The 22,236-nt window shown below is 38.6% G+C and overlaps 1 protein-coding gene across 1 annotated transcript in view; it reads right to left on the bottom strand.

Moving 5' to 3' along the window:
* Window positions 1-4,628: 4,628 nt before the first annotated feature.
* atg5 (ATG5 autophagy related 5 homolog (S. cerevisiae)) overlaps window positions 4,629-22,236 on the bottom strand; it is a 31,404-nt gene continuing 13,796 nt past the window's right edge. Inside the window, exons 7-8 of the mRNA XM_053486858.1 lie at window positions 17,365-17,482; window positions 4,629-6,819 (exon numbers count right to left, since the gene is read on the bottom strand). Coding sequence (XP_053342833.1) covers window positions 6,683-6,819; window positions 17,365-17,482 — 255 coding nt within the window. The 3' untranslated portion in view covers window positions 4,629-6,682. The remainder of the gene's footprint in view (window positions 6,820-17,364; window positions 17,483-22,236) is intronic.

Here is a 22,236-nt window from a genome sequence, read left to right as displayed (position 1 = left end):
TTGCACTGACACATGGTTCTCTTTCCAATAGCTTATTATTACTACTAAGGGAAATGGAACATTCAGATATTAACACAGAAGGTTCCACTGCCCCAGTAATCATGGGGCAAAACTAAGGAGCGGAGGCATACCGCTGCAACAACCTGGTAACATAAAAGAGTAAGGCATCTAAAGTTAGGCTCAAGTAATATCACGCCCAATCACTGAGGTATCTGATCTCACAGTGGTTCTATACTGTACATGTCAATATCAGACCATTTAAAGGGACTGATTCATTTTCTACTCTTACAGAAGCTCTGATGATTCTTATTCCTCTAAGGCATGATTTCTGCTGAACTTTTGCTGTCAATTTTGGATTGGTACAGTCAAAGAGAAAGCGGCAACTGAGTTTTGAGACACTTTAAACACAGCCTTTTGTAGACAACACTAGAAGCTGCATTTTCTTTTGTCTCATTAAATTCAAGAGAGAGAAAAAAAGGGGAGGCTTGTAAGGAAATGACTGTTTACAGCTGCAATGATGTAAGTGATAACAGAAACTTGTTTCATACATGTTCCACAACATTAAAAGTTTAATAACTAGATGGTGGGAGTAACTTCGCTATGCAACTTGCTGCATCACAGCAATCCAAATTTTGAATTTTTTTTTCCTCTTACTGCGCACTTTCGAATGTTTTACTCCTTACAGTACAAAAAACAATTTTTTTACAAGACTTCTTAAATTATTTTCCACAAGCACTAATCAGGTTCACATTTCCATCATAATGAGGTGATGCTTGTTCTCACACCCTTGCCTAACCCATGTTGATACAAACATTTTATTTATATTTTTTTCTCTTCCCTCCCCGGAAAGAATGCTCGTCTTTCAGGGCGCCTGAGAAATTTCCGGAAAACAGCCACTGCAAATGGCACTTACGGTAAACAGACGTTGCACCAAAGAATTTTTAAACACTGAATGACACAGTACAATCAACAGTGACTCAAGAAGACCCAGGGGGCCTTTCTGTAATGAACCGCCCATGCATCCCATCAGGCCCGAAGTGTGGCCATACACATTAAAGAAGAAACAGATGGGAACCAGGCCCAGACACAAGGGGGAAATTTCAGGACATCCGTCCCCAACAAAGGCCTTGCATTTATATGGGCCAGTATAAATGTATGATAAAGGCTGTGGTTGAAAACAAACCATTTTGAACACGCGTTTCAGAGAACCTTGGGAACACAGCTTCCTGCCAGGGTGCTTCTTCTTAACCAAACAGTTTGAGGAATTTTATATAAACTTGTTTAAAAAGCCAAAACATGCATCAATTAAACAAAAAATATTAATTAAATCAGGGGTCTTCAAAACCAGTCCTGGAGGGTCAGTGACCAGCGGTTTGTAATTCACCAACACCCAAACACACCCACTGAACCTAGTAATTAACAGATTAGTTGAATTAGCTGTGTTTAAGAAGAAGAATCACCAAACTGTGTTGGACACTGGCCCTCCAGGACTGGATTTGAAGACCCCTGAATTAAATGAACAGACGACTATTTAGGAGTGTCCAACAAATGAGCCTAAATGAGTCTATCCAAATTTTACCAGCTAACCCATCTGAAATATATTGCTACCTTCTAACTTCACCAATAATGATTCCTTGGTTCGCGTTCACAATTATTTGCCCAATTTTGTAAGAAACAATATATACACGTTGAAAAATACTGCACATTGTAGAGCAATTGTGCAGAAATAACTATATGGAGCACTTTATTATTATATTTTCTTACTGTAACTGCCGTAAAACCAGTGTGTCCTCAATAGCCAGGTAACCATTTAGAGGCAAAACAACTTGTAGGTGAAAGACGTCGTCAATAAATGTGGTCTAGGTATAATGCGTCATTTGCGAGTTTTGAACACAACATGACTCATTCATCCTATTTGTTCATTTCATAAATTGAGTCATTTGTTTAGGAATTTGGAATTAAATATCAAGATGCATGATGCTAAAAATTTGTTTAGTATAGGCTTGTTCGTTCTCGGTACGATTCGGGTTTAGAATACAGGTCTAGTTCCTCTCAAGGTTTCTTCGTATTGCCATCTCGGGGAGTTTTTTTCCTCACCACCGTCTCCATCGTCTTGCTCATCAGGGACTGAGAATTTTAATTTATTCACATTCCCTCACATATTGCAAACTCGTTTTCTCTGTCTTTTGATTTTGTAAAGCGACCACAACCATTGTTAAAAGCGTTATATGAATAAAATTAAATTTTTATAGATTTTAACATCTACTTCTCCAGAGCATCAGTTTTCAGGTTACAAGTTATCAGGTGGTAGAAAACGTCACAGGAAAATAAAGAGCAATAGTGATATTACGTTTTATGCAATAGCCATTGTTTTCCTTAAATCAAAGACTCATTATTCCTTTGATTTCAAGGAAGCTTGTATAACCTACCCAACCTACACAAATTTTATAACACTATTTAAAAAAAAAAAAAAAAACATACCCAAGATACCTTGTCTGACTTGAATTTAAAGTGCTGCAATGACTAGAGCAATGATTGCAAGTAATTTTGGTCCTCTGCTGTTTAGTGGTGCAAAATAAATCCAAACCAGCGCATGCGCCAACCTTGCAGAAAACAAGAGCTGTAGCAGAAAAGAAAATCTGACTACCGATTCAAATTCCATGTAAATTCACAGGCCGCATGTGTCAGGTTATGAATTGTGTGTGATAATAGGCTTTCTTCACTTCCTGCCAGGTCCCACCACCAGCAGCAGTAGCATGAGTCAGTAAAACCACCAGACTCGACAAAAATCACGTGCCTTTTCGAATACAGGCATTTCTTTCTAAATAAGGCGAGTGTTATTTACTGTAATGATGATGTCCTCAAGCATGTTTGGAGTCGAAATTCTCGAACGGTTGGTAACACAGGGCTGAGTTTGGTACGCGATACAGGAGAATGTCTCTGACAAACAGAATTATTCCGATGTCTCATGACTGTTCAAAACATGTAGTGGTTTCACATTTAGCACAAAAATTACTTTCAATTACCCTTTAAAAGATTCCAGTTGTTTTTTTATGTTTTTTTTTCTTTTCTGGCTGCGGAACTCAAATTCTTCCATTTTCATCTATGCCAAGTCTTGTGTTATTTCGCTGTACAACAAATTACAGTCTTCCTTTTGTCACAGCCAGCCAGGAGCCACAAACCACACATCCAGCCTGCTAAACAGGCAAACAAGTGCGCGCACACACTCTCTCTTTCACTCACACACGATGAATGCAATAAATGTTTATTTTGACCAGAGGCCACAGATTTTTCTTTGTCTTCCAGCCGCACGAGGAAAAGATACGCTTTTTGTCATGTACAACCTGAGGAATGAAAGCGATGACTCGTCCCGGGTAGGAGATAGGGGCCTAAACAAAGAGCGCAGCAAATTGCAAGGACGTGAATGAAGAGAGGCCTCTCGGTCGGTCTTCTCCTCTAAGTGATCACAGTGTCTCGGAGCCCCTCAGCACCTGCCAATTAGGGGCCTGGGTTAATGACAGGTTAGCTCTGGCCAAGTGGTGGGCTGAAAATGAGAGGGCACTTTAGAAAGGAGTAGGGAGAGTTTTGTTGTTTGTATGTTACGCTGTCCGACCCCCATCGCGCTACTCCTCTCCAGGTGTACGTGAAGAAAGGGGTGCAAGGGAGGACAGAGGGGAAAGTTCTTCTCCTAACACCTCATATAAGTTCACAGGGCCTCGGCTAGGTTATGGGCTTCCAGCCATCTCCGTTTTGCTATTACACCCTGAAATTGGTGGATGACAAGGAACAGGGTGTAGCAAATGCGTATGCGAGCGCACACACAGGGTGACCTGAGGCCTCCCCATTTAATCATTATGTGAACTTCAAAGAGTGCTTCCGGGATAAAAGTGCCATAAGTCTCCTCGCTCGCGCAGGAAGGGTCGAGAAAAGGCACGGCGCAGGACGTACGGACACCTACGAGAGCCAAGAGGAATGACAGAGAGAGGAAGGGAAGGAGGAGATGGCGCCCTCTGATCTCTTTTAGTGACAGCTTTACAGGAATATGAGAGCGAGGCAAGGACAGCGTTACTTAATGAAGTCATGAAGACGACCTTTGATGTCCACTACAGCAGGGGGAAAAAAAAAGGCAGGGAGAAACACCCCCACTCCTTTCACACACACACTCATCATCTGTAGCTAGAAGAGTGAACCACTCTCATGTTTTCCCACAGAATCACAAAACAAGAAGGAGCGAGTTAGATTGCATGACCTTAATCAACCTGCAGAATCGGGCCAAAACCACTGTTAACATGCTTACAGGAAAAGCACACGGCTTCTTAAATCACAACAACAAGTCTGAGAGACATCAACTGAACACGTGGATGTGGTTTTACTGAGATATTTATAGACCAGATTTTGAGTGAATGACTTCTTTGCAGGAACGTACTTCTGCACGTCAGGCACTAAACAAGCCTTGTTAGCCGTGCTGTCATTTGGTTAACTTTAATAAAGAACATTCCAGAAATACTTGGTCTCTTTCCATCTACACAATATTGATTCCAGGAAAAAACTATTTATTATGTAAATATTTGGCACTTTACCTTCTACCTTTGTACCCACACACCAGTATTAGATCGAAGACAGTTACCTTAGTTACAAAATATTGTTTTAATTATATATTAAGCATTTTTAAGTAGTTAAGTAGCAAAAGACAGAAAAAGCAAGCGTGAACAAAGAAAGAAAGAAAGAAAATTTTCATTTGATCACATTTGTTCTGAAAGAACGTGTGGCTTGCAGTATCGACATTTTAGCAGATTAAATACAGTCAATGCAGTGCACACATCTGGAGTCCAATTGAATAAAAAAAAAAAAAAAAAGGAAAATAATTTTTAAAAAATCCCCGAACACGCACATTGCGAAGTTTCAAAGCCCCAGGTTTTCCAGTCAGTTTGCTGAGAAGTGACCTGGTGTGGTTTGAGTATTCGCTCTCCCCATCTGTCTGCGAGTGTACACTCACTTATTCCTATAAGCGAATAATCATTCTCAGCTGCTAATCGTCTGCTCCCCGCTCCGACCTCCTCCGTCACGTCCTCTCCGAACGAAATAAACACAAACAAATGTTACCAGGCTAAACAGTTATGTCTAGTAGTTGTATAATCTGAGCTGTTTAAAATATTGTCCTGCATCAGCTATAATAATGTGTTACATTTTTTTTTTTATAAATCTCCCTCTCTCCATATATATATATATATAATGTGTGTACTAAACTTCCAATCAGGAGACTACATTGCAGTTCTCTTACGACAGACATCCGGAGTCAACCGCAACACATGAACAGGCTGTTATTTTCTCTTTCATGTTGTATGATTTGGATTAGAGATAAGTATTTAAGTAAATCATTTCTGAATGACAGTTCCAGTTCCCAGACTAAGCCCACACACAGGAACTGAACAAAAATTTGCGACCACAACTCGGATGCAATTCCTTTTTTCGACCTCCTTTGTGTGCGCCGATAAAAATCGTTGAAAATAAATTTTCTGTTCCAGGGATGCTGGTTTTCCTGATAATGAACCAAATTCCAAGGAAAGATCTAAATGAAAAATTTGTGTATTAGCTAACTGCTGTGAATACTGTAAATACTCTGCACTGATGTACATCCTCATTTTGCAGAATCACATGCTTCCCTGGGGCGGAGCTTAGCGTATACTTGATCAGCCAATCACTAACTATAATCGCTATAACACCAAAGTGCATATATATGAGCAACTGAGACAAAAACATTTTTATTAACGGCTGCAAGGCAGGAATGTAGATTCAACCTGAAAAAGAAGACACTCCTACACTCTGCTGACTTATGCAAAACAAAATGATTAAATGTAAACGACTCCAAGCACAGACACCGTTTTTTGTTTCTTTCAAAATCAACTTTTGCGTACAGAGAAAGCGTTTGGTACCTCATGTTAGCGTGCTGTCTAGTAAACTTTATTACTAGCTTTGATTACGTGTTATAAAAGAAAGAAAACTAAAAGAAAACTACTTAATCTTGGATCTTAAAATTAGTGCGAGGTTAGGTTTAATGCTTTAATGCTGAAATCATTATTTTGTTCAAAGTACCATACTGAGACTGTTGAGAAAGAAAAACATGCTGTACTAGTGAAGGGCTGATCAAAACTTAAGCTCTGGCCTTTTTGAGCCAGGGATAACCGTCATTCAGCAAAACCAGGACAAAATCAGGAGTGTACCGACTCATCATGAAGGTGAGCGAGTTCTAAGGCAACATGTAAAGAGAGTTCATCAGAGAGAGAAAGAGAGAGAGAGAGAGAAAGAGAGATGCATACCAGGGATGTAAAAAGGTTAGTTATCTTATTAAACATGGTGTGAAGAAAATATATGAATCTCATTTGGAAAAAAAAGACGACATTTCTGAGCGCACAGCAGTCACTAATAATCTCGTACATAAAAATACCACGGTAATACTTGGACACCGAGACAGTAAAAGGTGGAATTTACATCCCTGTGACATGCATAAGAAAAGAAGAATATTTCCATTCCACCAAATCTCGTAGCAAGTAGGTGTGGCAGGCCAGGTGGGCAAATGTGAATGCAGGAAGTGTGAGAAAGTTAATACACTCTTCTGGAAGGGTCCCTCCTGGATGATGGGAGCAGCAGAGTCGTTCTCGGGCCACATGGGCAGTTCGCGGGTTTAGTCGTTCGGCACCGGGACGATGCAGATGTGGAGGAAGTTGTCTGGATGGCTCAGGTGCTCGCTGAGCCACTGGACAGGCGTCTCGAACAGCGGCTCGATGCCGTGAACCACCACTTGGTATTTCTTTGGCTCATCTGTTATGAAAAGAGACAGAGAGAGTTGTTGGATGAACAGATGAACTGTGAGTGACTTATCAGCCTGTGGCTCAGTCAAGTGTCCATTTGCCTCCTTTACTAAATGTGCCTGCGAGTCCCTCATCCATCATTTTGTCTGAAAAACAAGAGGGCACCCAGGGGTTCAAATGGTCATGACAAGGACTGATGTAAGTTAGTCTCGTTCAGCCCCTGTGAGTCTAAGCATGTTCCCCTATTTTTTTTATATATAAATATTTGAGAATTTAACTTGTTTATCATTTCTTACTGGAAAAAGAAAGTCGGAATAGTTTAATTCCCAAACTTTTGGTGCTACAAGTTGCCGACCATAAGCCCTTAACCACACCCTCACTATGTCTTGTGCCCAAAAACTGTGGCTGGCTCTTATGGATGTGTTCATGAATAGCTCCACTGTTTGTGCTGGAAAGCGCACAACAGCCACTGTCTCTCCATCATGTCTCTTTTGCTCATGACGATCTGTGCTGAGCTCACACTGGAAAGCCGAGGGCGAATGCTGGAGGCAGGAACATTAGCCCGCTGACCTACGGGAAGGAGGTGAGGTTAAGTAGCTAATGCGGCAGGGGGAGAGCAAAACGCCGGCTCAGCCGCCGACGCACACACTGGATGACCTTCTCCTACTGCTGACCTGAACCGTGATCCGCTTCAGCTTGAACTGACTCGGGCACTTTCAATAGCCTGAGGTCTAGATCCTGTGCGTGTTCCCATACAGTTTCCAGTGAGGCTGCGGAAACCAATCACAGTTCAATACATCTCCAAACAAACTGTACAGCTGATACTACATTTCAAGGCATGGATATACTATAGCAACTTTGATAGGTAATGATAATTATTTTATTGATTTTACTTTCTAAGCTTTTTTTTTCTACTACAGAATTAATTCCCAAAAAAAAAAACAGACCACCAATAGAAAACAAGCACTACTAACTGATTGTTGTATAAAAGATATAGACGGTTGGTTATTTTATTACGTTTACTTTAAGTTTAAAGTCGAGCAAACATTTGGATCCATACAAATACATGTAATCTGAAACTTTTCTTTTTACCCAAGATGTCTTTTACACTAACAATGGAAGATGGACTAGAACACCACTTGACTTTTTGGTCTTTGGGGTCATCTGAAGTCAGCAGTCCATCACAACTGGCCCAGAACAGGCGGTGGACTAAAGGAGGAAATCACCTCGGCATGCAACATCAACAGTTCTGCCTATAGATCCAACCTTATGAGCCATGCTGCTCCAGCGAAAAGGTTTATAACATCATCTTAGTTGCTTAAATGAAAATATCATACGTTTTTGCTGTGTTAAATGGTTATTTTACAGGATTAAATCTGTGTAAAGATTTCCACCCAATATCAAGAACAAGAAACTTTTCATGTATGTTTTACCAAACCAAAGTCTTTTTAACATGCTTTACTGGTATTGTTAAAAAAAAAAAAAAAAAAAAAGATTCTCAAGATAAAATTATAGCAATAATCAAGCCTGACTGATGAATATTTTCTTATTTGTATTCCTCCCCAACATAAATTTCTTACTTATTTCGATAGTATCTGAACTGGTAAGTAAGATAAAAGTGCCACCTACATACTGTAACCACATGGAACGGTTTATTTTAATCACCAGGGTGGGCATTATGACAAGAATATCATGTCTCGATTCTCAGAAAACAACAGAAGACAATGTAGATTCTTTTGGTGGAGGACATCAAATCCTTACATTTGCCCTTTTTTTCTTTAGCCAACTCATCAACTTCAGTACTGAAGAGCAGGGGGTGACATGGTGGCTTAGTGGTTATCGCTGTGGCCTCGCACCTTCAGGGTTGTGGGTTCCACTCCTGCCTCGGGGTGTGTGTGCATGGAGTTTGCATGTTCTCCCTGTGCTTGGTGGGTTTCCTCTATGTAGTCCGGTTTCCTCCGGTTAACTGGAATTCCCAAATTGCCTGAAGTGTGTGAATGAGTACGAGTATGTGGTTTGTGCATAAGTGCCCTGCGATGGATTGGCACCCTGTCCAGAGTGTGCCCGAAGTTTCCTGGGATAGGCTCCAAGTCTCCTGTAACCCTGTATACAGGATAAGCAGTATAGAAGATGCATGAATGAATAGTAGGCTGTGTGTGTGTGTGTTTTTTTTTTTTCGCAAATCATGTGGCTTCCAGTTCCATCACAATGCTCACAATAAGAAAATAAGTTTTGACATTGATTATTAAGATACTGATGATGACATTTGAAACTGGTACTTAGATACTTTTACCTATGAATCGTGATTCTTTTGTGTGGCGATTCAGGTATTGCCACACTGACTCATTTTTTTGAAGTGTTTTTTATTTTTATTTTTTTTACATTTATAATAAAGAAGAACAGGTCGATTGGCCAGTGACCAGAATTAGTTGGTTTTCAGTTTGATTGTACGTGACTGGTGATCATCTGATCCGCCTCAGATATGAAGGATTCTGTACCGAGCGTTACATTATAAAAATACCTGCGTTAAAAGCCTCCGATTTGCCTTGTTTTTGGCCATTCTTGCAAATTAGCCTCAAAAACATGCCTACACCAGTCTCAAAACACAGAGAGCGCTAATTAGTCAAAAACCTTATGCATAAAAGCCCTGCATGCCCGCAACAAAAGCCACACGTGCCCACCTGCTCGAAGCCACTTAACCTGCATGCTCACTGATGAGTTTTGAGACCTTGGAGGCATCTGAGGCAGTAAAAGGTCACCGTTTCCTTATAATCCTACAGCTAAACTATTTACACATTTTCATCTTGTGGGGTAGGACTGAGTTATTTGCTATGTTTGTTTATAAATAATAATTATAGTGGATGACAGTAATGTATTGTTTAAATGCTGCACTTGGCTTGTAAATGAGAAAACTAATATTATAAGGAATGAGCTACATTTAATTAATTAATCATTAAACTTTTTTAAAAAAGTTTTTAAAAATTGTAATAAAAATTGGATGAACATGTAATATCAAATGGGAACATTTATAAAATCACGATACTTGTAAAATAAAAATTTTAATCGCATCGGCACCTAAGAATTGTAATAATATAGTATCGGAAAGTGACTGGTGACTCCATTTCTAATGAACATCATATAATCTATGTTGGATCATCCACGATAAACATGTTGGCAATTGACTCTTTCATGGCTGATTCTCAACAGTGTTCCACCGCAGCAGTCTGTAATTAACACACCCACCCATTCTCTCACACACACACGCCTTGGTAATCAAACTCCATCAATCAAGCTGTGTCACCTTCTAGCTATAAGCGAAGCGCTGAAACTGGGGTTAATGCTAGTTCACGGAGAGTGAGAACAACGAAGGAGACACGTACAAGACAAAGTTGGCGTCAGGCTCCTGGAGGCCACACCCTGTCGTCCACTCATACCAAACTTCAATTTGGTGCAAGGCGAAGGGCGGAGCTCTAGCAACTCATCATGACTAAAAGCCTGACTGTTTTAATCCCGGCCCTGGTGCAAAACTAAAATGCAAGTACACATCATAACAAGATAACCGTTATAAGGGCGGTTTGACCGTTAAACATGGCCCAGCTCTGAGACAGAAAGGTTAAACGGAAGTAAAACAACGAAGAGCCAAAACCAAACAAAACTATTTAACGACTATTCACGATAACCTTTATAGATATCTTATCTGAACAAAACAAACAAACAAAAACAAGGCATTTGTGGCACATCGAAGAATCAACCTGTATTAAACAATCTGGAGGGGTTTGATACCTGATTCCAAACAGACTTCTTTTCACAAAGAGAAAGTAACAGGAAGATTTAAGCAATGCTCCCTCATCACCAACCAAACCACAACACCTGAAAACAGAGAGTAAAAGTTGAAGGGCGTTATAACAGCTTTTCTCTTTTAGCTAACCCTCATATTTTCTCTCTTGGCGGGTGGGTGCCTTCCCCTCAATCACTCTCAGAATGACACAAAGGGGAAATTCAATGACAGTAAAGAAACAACATGGTCATACAGTGGATCCTAAAGTGAGCACAGACTCCCACGTGTCCCTACGCACGTCGCTTCCATCGCCAGTTTCTTTATGGAACGTTTTTGATTTTTTAATATCGGACTTCGTATCAAAATGATATTTCCAATGTGAAACCTGGCCTGAGTTCCAAGGTGGAATAAAAGTGTTTAAAATGACTGGTCTTTGTAAATATGAAACCACACTGTGATTTACATCGTCGAAGGATTCCCTGCATCTTTCACCCCCACGTGCCAAGTGTTGGGTTTTTGTTTGTCTGTTTGCATCAATATTGTTTATATTGATTGTTTTTCCCTATAGGGGATCCTGAAATTTTTTTAAATATGAAAAACTACTAACTGTAGTTAATAATCACTGAGGTGTTGGGTAACGTCTTGATTTTTATTTATTTATTTATTTTTTAATGTCATGCGATAAACTTTTTTCCTGCCAATCGCCTTCTCCAGACTCCAGTCCAGTAGATGGCAGCATTTCACAAACCACCCTTTTACAAAACAGGTGTATTCATAAAGATGGAAACAAATTTTCTGCTAAAGCTTTGGTATATTTTTAATAAGAAATCCATCAATTTAACATTGCAAGTTTAACTAAATTATTTAAAAAGGGTCAACTAATTTGGGTGCAGAACTGACCACTGACTCATTTAATTGAATCGAACTACATAAAGTCTAATAAATTTCAGTAATCACTGACAAACATGACATAACAAAATGACTCAGATTAATTGTGGCACTTTAGTGGACTATTAAATGTGCAATGCAGAAGTGCCAAAACATGCAGTTCCTTAAATGACCACTAGGAAAAGTGGCTCCAAAAGTGAGTCAATCCACATATTTAAAATGTTCAACTTTGCAACAGAAACAAATGAATGTTTGAAGTCTAGTACCAACTCTCCTTAATCAGATTCCTTCATAATGACACATACAGGGATTGAGTTCTGTTATATAGTAAAAATAAAACTATATTAATATTTTTTTTAAAAGTGTCTGTGAACTAGTCAGACCTCTTTCAATGATATCTTTAAGTTTCATACGTTGAAGGACCTGAAACCAGTCTCATAAAAATGTTTATCTGTATGTTTGTATGTCTGTCCAGCCAGATTACGTCAAAGCATCTAGTGTTTTTGTGGGCGCGTCTTAAATCAATCGCTAAACAGAATTTCTTTTGTAGTACTGTACTTGGATATCTGCCTGAGATTTAATCTTCACCATAAGTGAAATCAAAGTGGTAAATGCCTGATTTAATAATATACTTTAAAATAAGCTACTAATAAAATAATCTACTTTATAATAAGCTACTCGCTCAATATAAACAAACAACTGCACCAAAAGAGATTGATTAGAATACCTAAACTAAATATTTTTACTGGGATTAGTTCATTTATTCACCCCAGAAATACCAGTTCTGAAGTGGCATAAGTTAATTCGAACGCATTGGAGTCATTTTGAGACAAAACTTAATCTTTATCTGATCTACTTTTTCGATCTCACAGATCTGTGATTCACTCTCCGATTACTGAACAGGGAGTTTATCTGGCTGATGACGAAAGAAGTACAACTTGGAGCTAAAGCGTGAGATACACAACCTTACAAAATGTGCTTTCTGTGTATTAATAAGTTAGACAGAGAGTTCTGCTGTACATAAAGACAGACAGACATGTACATGGGATTCAGACTGAACTAATAAGATCACTAATTACATTAAAAATCATCAGATTACTTTTAGTTTAACCCTTTTAACTATTTCTACAAACTTTAACTGTCAACAAGTACTTACGCGAAGTTATAAAATTATGAATAATTAGGGAGGTCAATCTGAGTAACGGCTGCAATGCAGGCGTCAACCCGCTAGCTACGCAACAATTTAGCTCTAGTGACCTTCAACTCTCAATTGAGTAGACCTTATATTCACAGGAGGACGTGTGGGGTTCAATGAGTTCAATCAAACGCAAAGGAACATTAGCGTATATAATTAATGTTAGCCATCTTAGCATTTTAGCTAAGCTAAACCCACGTTAGCTAGCTTGTGATAACTGTTTGTGCCAAAAGCCGGGCTCTGTTTGTTCTGCCCATTTGCCCGCTTATGGATTAACTAGGGTTTTGGCGGAGTCAGTTCCTGTAGGACCAGAGCTCCCAAGGTTGAGTTTCAATAAAGAAAAGCTAAAAAAAAAAAAAAAAAGCTCTTTAGAAAACCAAAAAGTGACATCACAGGGTTTGTCCTGCTCTTTTTCTTATTTATTTGTTTTTACAGCCCGTTGTTTATATCAACCTTTACCAATATGTAAACCAGGGAACGAGACATGAAAAATGTTTTATAAACCCCCAGATTGATCTACACTAATATATTTACTACTTTCCTAGAATGGAATACAAACTTAGTAGGTTAGCAATTTCGGTGTCGGTATCGGTCTTGCCGAGTTCCAATAAACATTCAGGGGGGGAAAAAGGGCTCGAGGTAGGAGTCACCATTTTTATGTCTTCAGAACGCAGTCTAAAGATAATCAGGTCAAAGTAATTAAGTCATCAGAGCCTCTTTTCTACCCACCAGTTTCTTTTCTATGCATTCTGAAACCAGTAACATTAAACCCAATAAAAATGGGTCCGCTGGTACGAGTAGATCTTGATTTGGTAACAATTTCTTAGTATTCGAAACCATCCTGCTGCGCAGGCGGATGAAATGTTGAGATTTCACAACACCTGTTGATTACGCTCACACGGTTAAGTGCCTGGCGACACCGCAGAAACAGGAAACCCTAAAACCAGCTCTGAACGCAGCGGGGTGGATGTGGCATCAGCGCTCTATTTACTGTACAGATGGAGAATGATGATGGCATAGCTTCGTGCTGGAGCCGTAAATGTGCTCGCACTTGGGCTGAGCCATGAGGATTTCCTTCCATTAATGCGCTTTCTAAAGATTCCATCGAATTACAGCGTAACTGAAATGATGTGATGGTGGTCTTCCGTGAGGCTCATACCTGGAACGCCTTGACAAGCAACTTACACCTCCGGTTCTGCTGAACAGCCTTACTAGTTGTTTATCGAAGTTTTCTTGCTTACAAGCAGAACAGGCATAACAGAACTGAAACCTGAAGTCATGGAGTACAGAGTACAGAAATGAGCCGGCAACACAAAAGCAGATAATCTAGAACTGAGTACGTCATGGTTATTCCTTCAGCAATTTGCTGGGAGAACGTGGCCAGTTTGGAGTAAACAGTCATTTGAACACGTCTCTAAAGAAACGTGGATATTTTTATCGTATTAGCACTTGTGTGAGTGAGTGGAAGACGACTTTGCATCAGTTTAGAGATAACATCGGTCTATTTTAAACCTACAGGTTGTGCCAAAGCAGAAGACTTGGACTTTAATTCAATGATGTCTCAGTATACTTTTTTTTTTTTATGGAAACATTATGATTTTTGAGTATTCAATGGTTTGCCATTATGACCTTTTGCCCAACTGTAGAGAAAAACAACACTGATATCTGAATGTCTTCTGCCTGGCCACACCCATCACCTTCTCTTGAACCTACAGATTGCCACAGAGAAGTAAAAATAATGAGTGGCACACCTAAGGCTGCACTCTGATTAAAATAAATAATAATAATTTTGCAATTATTTTGACATGGCTTTCAATTATTTAAACTGCAATATGTTGCGACATTAAATGTACCATTTTGTATTAAAACATTTATCTAGACTAACAGTAATTAATTACGAAGAATTATCTTATTATTGAATATTTATGAAACAACTTTAAGTACAAACAAAAAATAAATAAATAAAATTACTGACAAACTACATAAATTCCAGACTTTGCATATATTGCCTGTTTAAATAAACGTGCAGGTCCATATTTTGATTTTTATGCGAGTATGGAAAGGCCATGCTACAATGCCTACAATACAATTTTTGCCAATTTACAGACTTAACGAGTCAAAACACAAAAAAACTTGGGGAGGAAGGTGTGAAAAGTAAAAACCAGGGGGAAAAAAAATACAGTACTTTTGATGACTGAATACAGGACCACGAAAAGGTTCCACATGGCCAAAAATGTTTCGCACTTGATCAAACCGTGAATATTTTGACAATCCGGATAATTAATCACTTTCTAATTGGGGCAACTCACTGTTTGTTTTTCATTTTTTGTTCTCTTTAAAAAGTGCAACTTCTTTATTAAAAAAAAAAAAATCTAAATAAGAAAATGGTTGCGAGATCGTAAAAATCAAAGATTTAAAAAAAAAAATCTTTTTTTTTTTTTTCTTTGATTGTTGTTACTGTAACAACAACAATCACAATGTTGATATTAGGTCCCAAATGATGACAGACACCATTAAATACAACTAAAAGCTAATTTTTTTTTATTTTCTGATTAGCTTGAAGCTACAAAACAAACAAAAAATAAATAAAAATAATAATAATGGAAATAATGTATTATTATTGTTGATATTGCGTCCCATGTGTATGACAAATCATTAAATAAAAATAGTCTGGCCTCAAATCATACGTAGCCTTATTTAAAATTGGATAAAAAGTTAGGAATAGTCATATAAGCATATTGTCGAAAAGTAAATTGTAAACTAATAAGCATTTATTTATATATACACTCATTTATAAATGACATCAAGTTATTGTTCAGATAGAAGTAATCCATAAAGAAAAAAATTGCACTTATTAATATAAAGTGTCACTTTAAGAGAGAATTGAGAATAATTCTTTACGAAAGGCTTTTCATCCAACAGACAATAATTAAATCCAGATGCTAATCATAAACGCCAAAGGAAAAAAAAAAAACAGGCCTCTGAAAAGCAGAGCTTTTAACTGCTTTCTCTAGCTGTGCCTTGAGGTTGCTTCTGATACACACAGTTCACTGCGGTCGAGTGCTGCAGAGCCGAGAGGCCAAACATTACAACGTTTTTTGCTCAAGCATGGCCAACACTTTATTTGTTCAAACCACAACTTCTCATTTCTTCCCATTTACACGGCCCTAGAGGTCGAGCAGTACGAGGCGAACACAAACACAGCATCTATGACGGGGACGCTGTGAAACCCACAGAGAATTTCTGAATAAATCTGACTTATTTATTCCAGCCTGTAATCCTCCTCTAAGAGTGACCCTTTTCCACTGCTATGGTCGGAGACGATCGATGCAAAGCGCTGCGTGGCAAACCGGAATGCCCCATCTCTGTCACACACACTCAGCCTGAGAGATCTGAAAGAGAGCGCGCTCAGTAGTGATGCTGAGAGTGCATAGGTGGGTGGGCCAGCTGTAGGTTTCCCCACTAAGAGTGTGGGCTGATGTGAAGGTTTGATGGGCGGGGGCTTTTCTGAGCAAATCATTTATTTGAAATAATACCACCATTGCTCATTTTCTAAGATGATGGTTAAAAATATTTAAAAATAAAACAAACACCCCAAAAAAAAAAAAAAAAACAGTTCACTGTTCTGGCTGACTTCTAAAGCCTGGGGATTTCTTGTTTCTCAAAAGATCGTCTTGTTTTGAAATCTCGCATGCTGAAAGGCGTAGGAGATGGCGCACTCGGCTGCGTGTCTCTGCTTATCCGCTTCAGACAGCCAAATTAATAGAGTGCTCCTTTGTATCTGAGGCCAGATGCTAATTAACAGCAATTGCTGATCTTAGCACTGGTGGGCGAAAGCATTCTTGGCTCGGTCTTGCTGTTTTCTTCATGGGATTCCCCGGTTAAATTAGCCCAGTGTGTTGTACTAAGTCATCCTTGAGGTTTTGCTGACATCAAAGTTTTTCCATGAGCTAAAAAAAAAAATATTATATATATATATATATATATATATATATATATATATATATATAAACATACGGGAAAGCATCGGTTGACCACTTATCACCAGAAAATTCAGCACTCCTCCTAAACAATGACATCCATTACACATAGGAGTCTCAGAATACTCATTTTTTTCCCCTCCTGATCTAAAGACTTTTATCTGCATGTCCCATCTCCTCAACATGGAAGCGAAGGAGCCCAAACAACCGGCAAATGCACTTTCACTTTAATGCCGCTGCTGGGAGAAAAAGAGTGCGTGTTCGTGTGCGCGCGCACGCGCATGTGGTGGCCCTTTTACTTTCATGTGCCTTGGTCTTAGATAAGAGGACAATGGCAGCGAGGAACACAGCGCCCGCACGTGGGACAGCCTGCATGGTGGAGCACATCTGACTTCCTCTGAGGAGAAAGCCAAACAGCTCCTGTTTTGGCTGTGACCCTTATTCATACCGCCTGCTTTCTTTTTCTCATTTCTTCTCTTTTCTTCTGCGCTCACCCTCTTTGTCACGCATATCTTTAATCTTTGGATTAAATCTTGGGAGGGCTGCTGGACAATTAAATAATAAAAAAAAAAAAAGAAAGATGTTTTACAGAGATTCTTTGAACTTCCTGTCAAATAAAACATCTTAGAAAATAGTAAGATGGCTAGTTTACCATCCAACATCCCTGTATGTGTGTAAGTGTGTAAGTGTGTGTGTCTAACTCTGATGTCCTACCATCCTGGCATAGGGCAGCAGGGAACATCTCTTTGAGCAGATCTCCCAGGGTGAGAGTGTGGCCTTCGGAAGAAACGGGCCGGAACAGCTTCTGGATGAACGGCCTGTTGCTCAGCGTCTAGAGCAGATGCACAAATAAGCGTCTGTAAACTCCAAGTGCTTCCAGCAGCTCTTTAAAGAATTAACACACTTTTATGTCTAATCAGAAATAAACAGAGAAACAGAGCTATGGGACAAATTAAAGGAAAAAGCAGTCACTTGATCACTTTTGTCCTATATAAAAAAAATAAATAAATAATAATAATAATAATAATATCCTATCCTAAAGGGAGTGGCCTGATCTAGTTTGAGTCCACCCACAATCTCGGGGCACATGGTTCCCCGCCTAAACAGTTTGATGTAGATGAAATCATGAATACATTTAGTATTTTATGACTGGTTGTTATCGTATGAGAAAAGCAAGCATTAAAACAACTTTTTGAATGTAGAAGAAATGTTAAGCTAAAGTTAAAATTTTGTTTTGAATTGTCTGAGTAACAACAACAACAAAAAAATTATGTAATAAAAGTTGTAATATGAGTTTCGTGTGTTTATCAAACCGCTGGTACCAGGCCTGAACTTTTGCATTTGTATTCATTAACGTCTGTGTAAATTGCATTTACTTTTGGAATTGGCATAAAGAAGAATTCCAGTCAAAGAGTTCTCGCTGTGAAGGATGCTGAGAGCGGGGCATACTACAATCATGACCATTACAGCAACAAAGGTCAGAATATCAGTAGGAGATGCAAGACAATTTAACATAAGCTAGTATAAAACTTAAAATGCTCGCTTGACTGCTTACTTATCCTCTTCAGAGAAATGTCCATTACTCCAGAATAGAGAAATGTTATTGACAAAGGAGGTGCAACATAACTGACAGGAGAGAGCAAAGACATCTCTTTTTCTCCTGACTGGATGGTCCAGATAATTTATTCTTCATAGACCCTGGTGTGACATACAGACTGAAGACATTTTAGCGACATTCCTAGTACACGGAGCAAATTTTTTTTGATGACATGAGCTTTAAATGTCAATCACTTAAATCTAATATAAAAGCATTCCCATACTTCAAAGTGGAGGGAAAAAAATAAATCACACACTTTTTGTTTCATATTTACAACCCATCACCAGTAGTTAAGAAAAAAATGGTTTCCATATCAGTAAATCCATTTTACAGTGCTGAGCTCCTCATTATCTGGCAAGTCATAGGGGAAAATGATTAACCATTTGTGGATTCGTAATCGTACAGATGCGCCAGGTCCGCCCCCAGGCTGCAGGCCGAGCGGGAAGCCGGGGATCCCCACATCATCGTGACTGAGCGTGTGTTATCCAGCTTCATGCTAGTGCTGAGCAATGACTAACTGGTGTCTAGCAATGTGTGTGTGCGTGTGTGTGTTCGAGAGAAGTGGATTCATCCCGTGTTGGAATTAAATCAGGGATCCACAAAGGAAAAAAAAAAAAGAAAAAAAAAAGTGGGGAAAAACATGCAATGAAACAAATCCACACCTAAGTGCAGTAAGAGTTCATGGATAAACATCAGGACAGACATGCAGACATAAACCAAGCTCTTTAAAAGCCTGTGAAAGCAGGAGATTTTACATCAGTTATAAAAATTTGTATGATGACAAGATGAAAGATTTGCATACAACAGGAGAGTGGATGATATATATTTATATATTTTCATGTCGATTAGCTTTTCGGTTAGGAGCACTAATCATTAAACCGAACTTTTTGACAGCTGACTTAAATTACGGTCTGTATTTATTTGCATTAAAAACATCCTGGCGCAATCAAACACAGATTGAGAAGCCTGGATGGAAATGAAAAGCTCCTTCCGTGCAAGGCCTTGCCTTTTGATCTCTGAGGTGTCAAGTGCTGGACAAGGTTCAGTTTTTTTTTTTTTTTCTGTCCCCGGTTTCACATGCAGTCAGCGACCGACAATGTGAAACAGCAGGCTGACTAACAATACAAGCCAACGGTGTGAAATGGTGTGAAAAGGAAACCGGCGACACGGATGGCTCAGGTGTCGCAGCTGTAACTTGAGTACCTGAGCTCCGGGAAGAGAAGGTGGCTCAGGATGCGTCGGTGCGAGATCGCCTTACCAGAAAACCTGACTCACCATCCAAGTTAGCGGCGACTTGCGTGCGATTAACTGTAGGGCCTGAACGGAGAGAGTGCGATAAGTGACAGCTACTTTGATGCATTTTTAAAATGCTGCAATCAATTATTAAGGCCGATGCCGGCGCAAAGGCCTGTTAATACTGATGAGAAGTGTGATACTGTGTGTGCAGACACTTTCTTTTCAGTTCCCAGACACATAAGCTGGCAAGAGCCCACACGGGCAATGAAGCATTGCTGGTCTTTATCTGACCTCAGAGTTCACGAGAGGGTACGCTTCACACCGACCTTTCATTCCTAAGTAATGGTTTAGGTTTTTGCTCGGATGTCCCAATGTAGACTTAGAGAAGTGAACCGAGAGTAACTTTGTGACCTTGTCGACGCTAGGACGGAAGTGATTCCTGACTGTACTGTAAACGTCGACAAAATTTAAGATGGTTATCACTACGGTGTAAACATTTTTTTAAATAAAATGCATACTAAATTTGGATATGCGAGGTGCAACTAGTCTACACACACACACACACACACACACCACTAAGAGTAATAAGTGGACCTTGATTCAGACCTGAAAGCCATTTCAGGTCACTAAATATCATGTGACAACTTGGAAAAGTTCAGCATGTCAAATGGGTAAGATAAATAAAAATAATTATGTTTTATGCAATTAAAAGTTATTATATTCGAAACAGATTATATATTTATCAAATTGCTTTAAAAAAAAAGATTAAAAAGGTATTTTTTATTTAATAAACTACATAGTGGAATGGTCAGACAATTTGGCTCCAGCCATTCCGAACAATTTAAATGAACTAAGGAAACAATTATAGCTTTATCATCATTGTCTATGACAAAAACCACAATCATTTGATTACTGTTTATTATAACTAATATTTGTAAAAGCATCATGAATTCTGTGTTCACAAATTAATTTTCTTTGTAAATGTGCCATAATACCGGCAACAACCAACAAGGCCCCAGACTTAATCAACATTTAAATTGAGATGTTTTTAGTTTATTTTATTAGATTTTGTTTTGACCCTTTATGATTTTTGTGCTCATGTAAAACAAGTCAGACATTTGTTTTGAGACAGTAAAAGTGGAAAAAAAAATTATATTTATACAGTGGCACCTTATATTACGAGCATAATTCTTTCCAGAAGCGAGCTCATATTCCAAAACACTCGTGAATCAAATTGAAGAATTCCCATAAGAAATAATGGAAACTCAAATTATTTGTTCCACAGCCCCCAAAAACAGATACATAAAAATAAATAATAAAAAAAGAAATTAACCTGCACTTTACCTTAAAAAAAAAGTAAAAATAAATCCCGACAGATAAGTGTTTCCATTTATGCGCGTAGGCGCTGTGTGTGTGTGTATGTGTGTGAAGTAAGAGGAGAAATCAGCCTACCCCTTCTCATCTTACACAGTTAACCTTACTCTTCTCTTATTTGAATTTCACACAAACACACACACACACTAACGGAAAGCCTGTTTTGTCGGAAAAATTTGAAAGAAACATTGCTAATGCATACAAATGGAATCACTGCTGTAAAGTAAAACAAAAACAAATGAACCCGCACTTTAAAGTAAAGGTGAGTGTGTGTGTGTGTGTAGGGGCACGGTGTCAAATTACGTGCGCGGGCACACAACGACGGGCTGAGAGAGAAAATAGATTTTTAACCTCTCTAGTGAGACTTTCTTTTGCCTTACACGCGCGCACACAAACAGTACATGCGTGCTGTACTAACACTCTTACAAACACAAAATAAAATATGTTTTACGCGCACACGCGTGGTCACAGTGTTATGATAAACAGTACACGCGCGCATGTATGTTAAATATACTAAAAACCCAGCAGGGGAGACGATTACCCACAATTCCGCAACACAAGATAGAGAAAAACTATTGGCTCAGTTGTGATCATGTGACACTCTGCGTCAAAACAAGAAGCGCATGCGTGATACATGATATTTGGTACTCGTAAGCCAAGACTTGTTTGTTTTTCAAGTCAAAATCTTTGCTCGTCTTGTGGAACAATCGCAAACTTGCAATTACTTGCAATCTGAGGTTCCATTGTGTGTGTGTGTGTGTGTGTGTGTATATATATATATGTATGTATATATATATACATACACACACACATATACACACACACACACACATACAGTACATACATAATGCAGTTAGATTTCAGTTTTTGAAAAGAGCATGACTTGCCAAAGATACGGGAGTGAAACTGAAAAATTATAGCATTGTCTTATGTGAACTATTATTAAAATCTAACTTTGGAGCTCATTGTAAATTTGATTTAGATTAGTCACGTGACCAAGTATGTATTTTGTGAAATATTTGTATATGAAAAATATTAGACATTGTTTATTATTTGTTTATTGGGCATTATTTTGGAAGGGCTATCAAATTATACAAACAGTTGCAACCAAAAAAATAATAATTTAAACATTTGGCTTTTACAAATGTTTAAATTCAAAATTAAATGTTTAAACTACTTTATTGTGATTCTTTGAGGTAAAAATATAAACGGAACACATTTTTAACTCTAGATTTAATTACAATGCCATTTAGGTACAAGTCAATACAGCAAAGTTGGCTTATTGACTCAACAGTGATTTATGGACATTTTGACAGTAGTAGTATATATTTTAGCTATAACCATCTCAACAAACAACAAACAAAAAATTTGAAGACCAA

This window comes from Clarias gariepinus, chromosome 25 (genome assembly GCF_024256425.1).
Source record: "Clarias gariepinus isolate MV-2021 ecotype Netherlands chromosome 25, CGAR_prim_01v2, whole genome shotgun sequence".
Taxonomy (NCBI): Eukaryota; Metazoa; Chordata; class Actinopteri; order Siluriformes; family Clariidae; genus Clarias; species Clarias gariepinus.
This window is presented reverse-complemented; position numbering and strand designations above follow the sequence as displayed.